Below are 11,582 nucleotides of genomic sequence, written 5' to 3'. Positions count from 1 at the left end.
TTTAAATTTAATTTAATTTTTCATTGACCGCACCCCAACCATCTTCTCCTCAATTAATTTTTTATTTGGAGCTCTTTATTTTTAAAATTACTAACAACAATAGAAAATCTAAGAGAGCAAATCATTTAAAGATGTGTAAATGTGCTAAAATGTAAGCCCTAATATAGCTATTTACGTTCAATAGTTCTCCAGATATAACTTCTTAAAAAGCAACATTTCATAAAAACGTTGTATGAAACGTACTGAAAGATCAGTAGTTAGTGAATTTATTTTGAAAAATCTATATCTCAGGAACTAACTAAGGAAACTTTATTTCAGAAACCATTGGATGTACAGATGTCTATCAGCACTCAAATTAAAGCTAGTTTAATGTACTAAGTTAAATTTCCTTTATTTTGCTGGGAGACACAAGTGCCTCTTATGGGTCTAGAGATATATTTTTCAAAAATCCAACATTTTATACGAAGAACTAGAATTAACATTTTGTGAGTTTATTTTGTCAAATATCATAAAAACTACTACTCCTACAAAGAAAAACATTATTAAATATTTTATAGTAAAGTTCACTATCTTTAATTTGAGTCCAGTATCCTGTACATCCAATGGTTTCTGAAATAAAGTTTTTCATATATCAAACTTATTGTCCGAACAACTATAAATCAATTTATTTTAGCATATATCGTAAAAACTACAGCACCTACGAAGGTAAAGGTAATAAACTACTATGCGTCATATAGTTCCTGAGATATAGATTTCTCAAAATAAATTAACTAACTACTGATATTTCAATATATTTTTATGAAATGCCGAAAAAAATATATTAGACGTAAATATCTATAGGGCTAATATTTCAGAAAATTTGAATTTACAAGTAATTATACGTATTTTTCATTAAAGTAATAAAAAATTGGGGTGAAATAACTACTTTATTTTCTTCCCGGCTCTTGTACTCTCATTATTTGTTCCTATCTCTCCGACAGATTATTTCAAGTAAATTACAACAGCGTTTATTAATCTCTCTTTCCTGTCTACTGGTGTACCTCAGGATAGTATCCTTGGTCCTATACACTACACAGTTTTTACAGCTGACATCCCAACTCATCCTAACACTATCCTCACCATGTATAACGATAACACATGTGTATTATCCGTGAATAATGACTCCTCCATTGTATCTCAAACCCTCCAATTCCACATCACCACCCTTGAGGGACAATTTCAAAACTGGAAGATTAAAATAAATTCAATAAAATCACATGTACCCTTCATCGTAAATCCATGACTTTCTGCCCAACAGTGTTACCTAGGACCGTTACATCTGGAAAAATTAGAGACATGGAATCCTTATACTAGACACAAAACTACTTGTCAATTCCGACTATTACAACACTTACTGGAGACACGGTCTAAACTTCTAACTGATTATAAAAGACTCAATTAAATAACTATAATATAAATTATAATAATATAAAGGACTTACGGAGTTCAGTTTTGGATCTCCACTAAACCATCGATTCCCTGTCCATCCAATCCTTACAGTCCAAAATACTTAATGCTCCTTACCTTGCCACATATTAAATAATCCATTAGGACCACAATGTTCCATAGGTTTTTTGCCAGAATCAGATACCAATCCTTCTATTATAAACTTCCCAACGACCCAAACCCATTTTTTCGAAGGGTATATAAAAGGGAGATATAATATACCAAGGCGTCTGAAAAGGAGATGTTCTCAAGATTTCCTCTAGAAACGTTATTGGAGTTCAATCAATAGTTAGATTCTTTACATGTCTGTATCATGTCGTTGTATAACTAACATAAAATTTACTGGTTGTATGTATTTTAATAAAGTTGTAAATATCTATAAGTAAATTATTAAAAAAAAAAACTTTTTAAAAGCTACCTCACAGTACTTAATTAAAAATGATACAATCAACGATAATAGATGAAAAGTCAATTGTCCTACTATCTTTATAAAGAATTTATAAATGAAATTATCATAGGTTATAAGATAAATGAGATATAGCGATGAATTGGAAATGACTTGACGTGTTTTAATCAACATACTAGCATCATTCCAAACATCAATCCTGAGGATTTGCGTGTTGCTATTACATTCAAACGACGATCGTGACTTAGACAGTTCGTTTTCAGATTCTAATGAAGATAGAGATCTCTAGCAAAGAACGCTGCAGACAACGTTGAGGGTCGGGAAGAGCTTGCTTATCGTTGTATTAAGTAGTCCGAATTTATAGACTCTCTTTATCCACGTTTATTCTTGCCCAATCTCTCAGTTCAAAGAAGCAAAATAATTAAGGATGAGTCATGCGGATCACTGCTATCAATATAGTTTGGTTATTTCGTTAAAGCTAGCTTCACTATGTTTAATTCTCCGACACTAATCACATTTAAACAATAACCCTTTTTATATTTCCTAAAATTGAATTTAAATTTTATTTAGTCATTATTTATCGTGAAGATTTTTTAATTGTCCTTTTATTTGTAATGCTGAAAACAATTTACAATGAGCAAAAGAAGAAGATTCAACGAACACTACAGTATGTTGGGGAATTCTTAAACAGTATAAAACTGTATTTGTTTGCATATATATATATATTTCTTGGAATAAATTACTCCCTTGATGTTATTTAGTTTATTTCAAAATCTGAACAATACTTCGGGCAGTTTGCCCAATATCCAGTACATTATTTTACAAAACAATAAAAGTTTTAAAATTATATTGGGAATTGGAAATAAATAAGATTAAATTAATTATAAGTTATTTAAATATAATTTACTATTCAAACATCTAATTTTATAATTCTTTACATACTTTAAAATTTAAGATCAGGCTAAAAAATTTAATACTAATTATTCTTATTTTATCTTATCTAAAATTATATGATGCACATATTTCAACCCATATTAAAACAAATTTTAATTTCAAAATGTCGAATATAAGTAAAAAAAAACGTTTCTTGTTCCTCATTAACCTTAAGTGTTTTTATTTTCTTTATCAAAAGTGCCTAAAATAGTAAACGAAACATACCATTAATTAATTGTGATGTAAAATTTTAATGCTACTACTATAGTCTTTTTTAGGATGTTATCTGAAAATTTATGTCTCTATTTATCTTTTTTGTAAGATAAGAAATATTTATGCATATAGATAATATACCGTATAATTTTATATATGAACAAGAACATCTTCTTCATATTAAATATATTTATGATTTGAAATTATACAAAACAAATCTATTTTAAAGAAGTTTTTTAAACTCTTTACTTTTGTTGGTTAACTAGAACAAATAATTGTTACTTAAATAATTTTTGTATTAAGTACTAAAATATTTTCATCAATTTAGATTATTTTTTTGTTTCTGTTTCAGGATAAAACTCAAAACCATACTTCTTCACACGTATTGTCTTCAGCCTTTATTCTTCTACAGATTTTTCCTCCGGTAGGTTCGAAAATTTTTTTAATTCGATCAGTGTTAGCAGGATTCCCGCAAGGATCTAACTGGCTCCTTATTATACAAATCTATCTAATGAATAACATTGGTAGTTATTTTTGTTGGCAATTCAGGAATTTTAACAGAAGATCAAGGCTCTACTCTGTATCACTAGCATTACATCAGTTATTAAATTTACAAAATTGCTTTTTAGATTAAAACACGCGGTTAAATCAATACGAATACCCAAATATAGAATTACTTTTATTTATTTCCCTTATTTAATTTCAGAAAAACGGGTTTCAGAAATTAAATACACGTGCTACCTCTACCGATATGGAATAACACCATTTTCTCACAATAAAATATTGCATATATTATTCAATAATGTAGTAATATATCCTTAAAAAGAATAAACGTATCATGTAAATATATCAATAAACTCTCTTGGCAAAGGGAAAGTTTCTTTATAATTATTTTTAGTGTTATCACCTTGAGAAAATGTAACGTCGTATATCGACTAATACTTGCTGAAAATAAATGTTTTAAAAGTAACATAAAAAAGGTTCTACTGAACGGCGGAAGTTCTGGGCCAAGGTCTGTTTCATAATGAAAGCTGATAGTATTAGTTCATAGTACAAGTATAGAAATAATGTGGTGATTGCACTAATACTTGTTTTTTTTCATAATAGGGAAGACTATTAGTGATATTACAGGAGTTAAAAAGTACTAAAGTACAAGTTACTAATGTACAAGTCAGTGTAACTGTATTAAATTAAATCTACAAGACTAATAGTATTAGTACTTCATAATGATACTTTATTATGAGACAGGGCCCAGGTGTTAGCAATGTAGCTCGATATACTGTACGGCGCTGACATAGGTAGAGGATCGTAAAATTCAAATATATTTATTTGACAAAAACAAATTAATTATTAAATTTAAAATAAGAAAAGAGTTTCAGTACTAGGTTAATAAAATAATAATAAGGCTGAATAAACCACAAGATTCAATACCGATACTATCAACTATCGTTGCCGCCTATCTTTTTGTAACCCCCACAGAATCTCATCTCAAACAATAATCTCTGTTCCACGTCTCAGAGTATGTTTCGAGCATTCAACAGTTGATTCAGCACTAATTATCATTATAAGAGATATTTGACATACCGACTTTATTTGCCTATTTGTTCACATTTGTTTTAGCCATCTCATTATAAAGAATACATATGATCCCAAGAAAATATTTTAAAAAAAAGCATCGAAGAAACGTAGTGGTAATTTTACAACAATACATATTCAATTCTTCTTTGTGAGTTTTTTTTGGGGGGGTTGAAGTTTACTTTATGTAGTATAATAAATGAGGGAAAGGTCGAAGTGTAGCGGGTTTGCGTAAAGTGAGCCTGTATTATAAATAACAAAGATCAATAACGCTAAATGAATCAGTGAGTCTCGAGTTCATAAGGCTTCGTTCAGGGCATTCCTTCAAGTGACATGTCATAATCATTAAAGAGTATATTTTTAATATGTTTATATCTCAACCAGCGACGGGTAATTAAGGCATTTCGGAACAAATAAAAGTATTGATAGTATTAATATTGTTTACAATTAAAAACTCTGTATTTAACGAATCTGTAAGTGATAGATTACAATGTTAACATAGATCCATACATAAATATGAAACAGTGTGCAATTTTGATGTATTCTAACATCACTAAAAATGATAATCAATAACTTTATTTTTATGGTTATACATTGCAATAAAATAATTGTTCTTGCAGGTTTTCTACCTAGTACAACTTAATTTACTGTTGTAGAGTTTATACTTAAATTTATACAAAACTTATTTCATGCACAAAGAATAGTGTAATAACCTAGTATTTAATAATGTATCATCATCATCACTATAATGTCATTACCTTTTCTACCGCTGTATTGTGTGAGGTTCTCGCTTAAATAGTCTCGCCCAAATGTCTCTCTCTTAAACCAACTCTCATCTCCTACTCCAGTCCATTCCATGCTTCCTAAATGCCTTCATTACACTATCCTACCAGGAGATGCGAGGCCTTCCTCTGGGTCTTTTCCCTTCCATGCGGGTCTCGTAAGTCTTCTGGATCCATCCTAAGAAGACCTCCAAACCATCTTAGTTTGGATCACAAATATCTCATTTCCATGGCTTGCAACTGACTCCTGAATTTTGAGATGAAGGTCCACGCTTTTGAAGAGTAGGATAGGATAAAAAAAGAAGGTCGATTTAGAGACAGATAGTTTGGTCTGCTTTGTCACCTCTCTTCTTCCCAGGAGACTCCGTCTGAGCATACTGAATATCTTCCCTGCAGCTCCAATTCTTTAGGTCACTTTCTCATCAATGTAACCACTTTCATTGAGATGAGCTCCTAGATATTTAAAACTCTGGACCTGGTTTAATCTCCAACCTTTAGTACCTTCATTATCCTTCGGGTTTTCTTTTCAATTCTCATGCATTTAGTTCTTCGGAATAATCTTCATATTTATTGTGGATAATTCCTCTTTGACATTTGTTAAGTTGGAGGACTCGGTCATTGGTAGCTAGTAAGATGAGGACTTCAGCGAAGGTCTATAGGGAAAATTTGGAAGGGTGCAGGTTCCTGTGCCCTGGTTGGGATTTCCTCATTATCGACTTGGTCTTCCTTAGTGCTAAGTCTAAAACCATGATGAAGAGCAACAGACTTAGCCAACAGCCTTCTCGGATACCCAATGTAGTTCACATTCCTCATATGCTTGAAGAGACTCATCCGCGCCAAGGTCCAACAATTTATTTATGATATAAAGTTCAATTGACTTAAAATTAAAAATTAAGTTTAGTCCTATTCCAACTGCTATTTATAGAGACTACTAGTATTATTTATTAGGACTAACCATTATTTATGCTGACTATTGTTACTATTGTTTATTAGGCCTATTGTAACTGTTATTTATTAGGATTATTGTTTCAATTATACATAAGAATATTGTTACAATACAATTACTTATTAGGATTATTGTTATTATTTCTTTGGACTATTGTTATTATTAATTATTACTACCATTGTTAATTTTATTTGTTAGAATTATTGTTTTTATTTATAGGAAATACTGTTGTCAATCTTTTTTATGACTTTTATTACTGTTATATATTAGGACTATTGTTAATATATGATGTTAAGAATATTTTTATTGGATTGTAAACGCCGATCTGAAATACCGATTTAACTGGGAAAACTTTGAATTTTGAAATAAATTTACTATGTTGAGTACCAATTTATCAAAAAAAATCTTTACTTTTGTGTAGTGGATACACTGATTTTGATAATGCTATACAATTCTTTTTACTATTTTCTTTAATTAATTTAATAAGTAAGACAACATTATTGCTGATATATATGTCTTAAGACATGTTAAAATCAGGAGTTCAATACAATGCTTTATGACCTCTTTATAATCGAAGAAAAAAATCGAAACTATTACAAATTATTTTTTGTAATGATGGTGATTTAAAATAAAAATATTAGACTGTATTCTAAATTCAATTCTATTTCCGAACTTATCTGTTTTTTTCTCAATTGTTTCATTGTTAAATATTATTTTTTCCTTTCAGCTGTCTGGAAGCTGGGAATTGATATCTGCATGTTCATGCTTCAGTTGATTCAGTGTAGAACAGTCATCTCGCTACATTCCATTCAATTCAATATTTCTGAAGACTGGCTTACTTGTTACGTACATTAGAAAAAAATTAATAATACAGTTATGTTATGAATTTTTTTACCGAAATTAATTTTAAAAACTAAATAAATTCATTGAATATGAAAGCAGAGCGTCAAACAACTGTTTCATTCTAAACAACTAAAGAGTAATTTTGATTAATTTGGTTAGGAAAATTTCCATTTCACCAAGGCTTTGTTATAGTTGGGATAGAAAACTCCTTCAGTGAACTATACGCATCACCTACTGCTTTGTTCTTCATCCATAGTTAACAGGCCATAAAATTTTGTATTAACTTTAGAGTTCTACCCACACAGTCAGTTCAAGCTTCAATGATGCCTTGATTATTTACATTAAAAAATATTCAAAAGCATAACATTTCAAAGGTATCACTGAAAAATTTCACTTAGATAGTATATATATATAAGAGTCGATAGTAATAATAATAACTGTTTAAATTCCAATACCTTTTTAAAATAATCAACGCATTCCAAAAAAAGAATATGAAAAAATATATTAAAACAGTCAATGAAGTGAAATTATTCGAGACAAAATGTAAAAAAAGAATATGTTCAAGCGAAATATGGTAGAAATTACTACAAAAATATAAGAAATAAATAAAAGGTTTATAGTATACAATATTTAAAGGAAATAAAAGGGATTTAGTATAAAAAAATCTACCACTATGAATCATTCATACAAATTACAAACTCATTGGTCTAAGTTAGTTAAAAAAATAAAATAAAAATATTTTACTCTAAATACAACAATGAATAATAGATTGATTAACATGATAATTAATTTATTTATTTATAGAAGCCAATTACAAATATGGAGGGTTATTCCCAAAGTACATATATTTCTGATAGTAATTAAACTGAATTTCGTTAGTGATGTAAGTACTTCGTTTCAAAGCGAAACGTTTTTCTTATATTTATTGTTAATAACATTACATTTGTTTTTCGTAATTTACATATACCTGTTTTTACAACCTTGTATGTAATCTTTACTTTCCAGGCACCAAAATTGATTAATAGGGAAAGAGTATAAAATGCATGCTAAGAAGTTGGTTAAAAGCAGAAAGAATTAAGGAAGCTAATTGAGGTCGTTGAAAACTTATGATACGATACTAAATCTCGTGAATTTCATAAAATGGTGAACAACATCTAGAGAGGACCGTCTATGAGAGGAAACATGATCAAAAAGAATATGGTGAATTGCTGATTCTGGAAGAAGAGGTGCAAGAAAAGTGGCGAAAACAAGAACTTGCTGTACCCCAGAGAATCCAGAAACTCCCAGGAAGAGCAAGTCAAATTACAAACGGACACTGTTGACTTGCAAACCGATTTAGAAGATATCGAATAAATCTTAAGTAAACTAAAAAAAAAGAAGTTCCAAGTAATGATAGAATCCCCGCGGAATTGTTTACAGCAAGAGATAAGGAAATCGCTAGAAAACTGCAGGATGCAATTGCACAAATATGGGGAGAGGAAACTTTACCTAAAGAATGGTATGAGGCTGTAATAGTGCCACTAAACAAGAAGAGGGGTTAATCAGCAATATCCAGCGACTATTGAGGAATCAGTTTTCTTAATACAGTATATACAATATTTTCAAGAACGCTCTGCAACAGACTCTTTCTATACGTAGAACGGAGACTAAGTGACTATCATGGTACAAGCAAGCAGGTCGTGCAAGAATATATAGGATGGTGTGACAAAGAGCCGATTTGGAGTGGAATATTATATTCGACAGCTGATTTCTGTTGCCCATGCAGGTGACCGAGAAAACTGGTTGAGCAGACCAAGGGCCTCTTCCTTCATGCGCTCTTGTGCCGATTGAAGAAAAAAAAAAGTTTGAAATATTAGCAGTAATCAACGCTTAAAAAACAACAAACAAGGACTTGAAGGAGGACTGGAAAGTTGAAAGGAATTATGTAAAATTTAAAAATGTATCCACTATGAAACTTTACCTCAATGTAATGCAAGCTAAGAAATACATCTAAATAATGAAAAGTGAAGCGTTATGAATAGTAAATTAGGTGTAGACTTACACAGTAAAGTGGTAGAAAAAGCAGATCCATCCGCCTGGGTGCTCGAGGAAGACGTATACCCTCTCCTGGAATGTCTTCCCTCTCCTCTGGTGGAAAACGTACTTGGCCTTGAAGGCCTGGTCGATAGGCAGGTATATCGGGTAGTAGGGGTCAGGAACCCCCGGGGCCACCGGTGGAGTGGGGTCCTCTGACTCCTGCCTCTGGACGGGCTGCCTCCGCGGCCGTCGCTTCTTCATCGGCGTCGGCACCCGCTTGTGGTGCGCCTCCCAGTAGCGGGGCGTGCGCCGCCACCGTTCCTGAGCAATCATCACAGTCTCTAAACTCGGGGTCACTCACATTTTTATTTCTTAATATCAAATACCAGGAAATTATTTTATTACAGGGATATTATGTCATTTTAAATTTTAACTAAATAACTCAAAAAACTATGAACAATAGTTGTATCAAGAAAAATAAAGTATATTCACTATTAGTAGATGAAAAGTTCAAAGATAGAGTGATGTGTAATCTGAGTAAATCTGGTATGGATAATACAAACTTACCTACTAATAAACCCGACCATTGTTGTTAATTATTATCTATGCAATTTCATAATTTATTTAATTACATGACCATTTTTTTTAATCTCATTTATTTCCATCAGGTTACAAATTTGATGGTTCTTAAACCGTATATTTTCCCTTCTTTCAGAAAAACTGAGTCTCCCCCTACAGCTTCAATAGTTCAAATTAATACTTTTTTAATAAGTTAATCCAAAATTGCACACAATAATTTGTTTCATTTCTAATTATTTGCAAAAAAAAAAAACAGTCAAATTAATAAATATTTTAATATTACTATTTTAAAAAAAAGTTTAGATATTTAATAATATAAATAGTTTTTCTATAAATAATTAGCAATGAAAATGATTTTTTTTGTCATTGTAGAGTTGATTATTTAAAAAAAAGTATAAATTTAAATTATAAAAACTGTGGATGGGAACTCAATAATATCTCCGAAACGTCCTAGAAGAAAAATGTATGAATATAGAACCATTGTATTTTTAAGTTTTGACCTTGAAATATATGATATTAAATAATTTATACTCAATTTCTATTACTATAGAGTCAAGCTAAAAACCACAATGGTCGGATTTTGCAACTTGAACTCGGACTATTGCATACCACCTACCCCAAATCTACATATAATATTATATAAATACAAAAGTTTTATTTACCATTAATTTACATAATAATAATAAGGTATGTTCTAGAAATATAATAATTCAAACATAATAATATAAAAAAGTATTTTTTTTATTACTAAATCTTTATCTTTCGTGCAGAGAATCCTTCCATGTTTTTTTTTTTTTTTCCATAGAAGCAGATATAAAATATATTTTCTTTTTAAGAGAACTTTAAAATTTAATATTTGATAATACCAATAACATAATAATAGTTTGTTTAATGATCTAAAATATCCTAGATTCTTAATACTTTATTTGTTTGGTCGACCTTTATTAAAATTCACAATTTGCAAGAAATTCGTTATTTTCTCCATCTGATTATTCCGTCAAGTTTTTATTACATATTAAGTTTTTTTATCTGCTAATTTTATACTAATCCAAAGAAATATATTTATAGAATAATTCAAGTTTATAAAATGAATGTAGAACACTTAAAATACATTTAATTTTCAAATCCCAGGAAGTCACACACGACACCGGACCGCAGATTTACGACCCTGAAACCAGAATGGATAACATTATTCAATGCTCACTCCGGTAGATAAACGGCTGGGCCTTTGACAGCATTCCATGCCACCGTCCGTTCCCTCTTCCTCCTGCTCCCTCAGCAACTCCCAACCGCCTGACTGAGCCTCAGGATCGCAGGTAGGAGGAAAACTTAACTGTTCTGGCCATTCGTCTTGGTTGGGCGTCCAAGCTGTCGGCGTGGTTCGGACATTCTTAGCCAACAAAACCACTAACAGGGGCGTTTAAATCCTGAGTATATATTTGTATTGTAAATAATTATACGATTGAATAAAAAGTATGACGAGGATTCTATGTAACAATATTGCACATGCATAAACCAGATCCTTCAAACTCACAATTGGCAATAAATATCAAACCCACCAACCAAATAATAGACAAAAATAAAAAGTTTTATTTTTTCAGATCTAATTTTAAATAATCTACTGATACTATCTTAATCGAATAAAGAGGATAATTAATATCCACAGGTTGGTCAACAAACACAATAGCGATATATTAAATAAGTTAGAGTCTTCATAATTTGTATCACACAAAATTATCATATTCATTCAATTTTAATTTTTTGAAATATTAAGTAACTATATCAATATAATATAAATATAAAA

At 30.4% G+C, this 11,582-nt stretch overlaps 1 protein-coding gene across 3 annotated transcripts in view; it reads right to left on the bottom strand.

Annotated features, from left to right (window-relative positions):
* The window catches only part of KCNQ (KCNQ potassium channel), a 239,627-nt gene that overhangs the window by 148,662 nt on the left and 79,383 nt on the right, over nucleotides 1-11,582 (bottom strand). For all 3 annotated transcript variants that reach the window (XM_067048240.1, XM_067048241.1, XM_067048242.1), the window contains exon 2: nucleotides 9,225-9,520. In XM_067048240.1, the coding sequence (XP_066904341.1) occupies nucleotides 9,225-9,520 (296 nt within the window). The remainder of the gene's footprint in view (nucleotides 1-9,224; nucleotides 9,521-11,582) is intronic.

The sequence above is a fragment of the Halyomorpha halys genome, unplaced genomic scaffold (genome assembly GCF_000696795.3).
Source record: "Halyomorpha halys isolate HHAL.00 unplaced genomic scaffold, Hhal_1.1 Scaffold759.1, whole genome shotgun sequence".
In the NCBI taxonomy this organism is placed as follows: Eukaryota; Metazoa; Arthropoda; class Insecta; order Hemiptera; family Pentatomidae; genus Halyomorpha; species Halyomorpha halys.
Note: the sequence above shows the minus strand (reverse complement) of the source record. Positions and strands in the feature narration are given on the sequence as shown.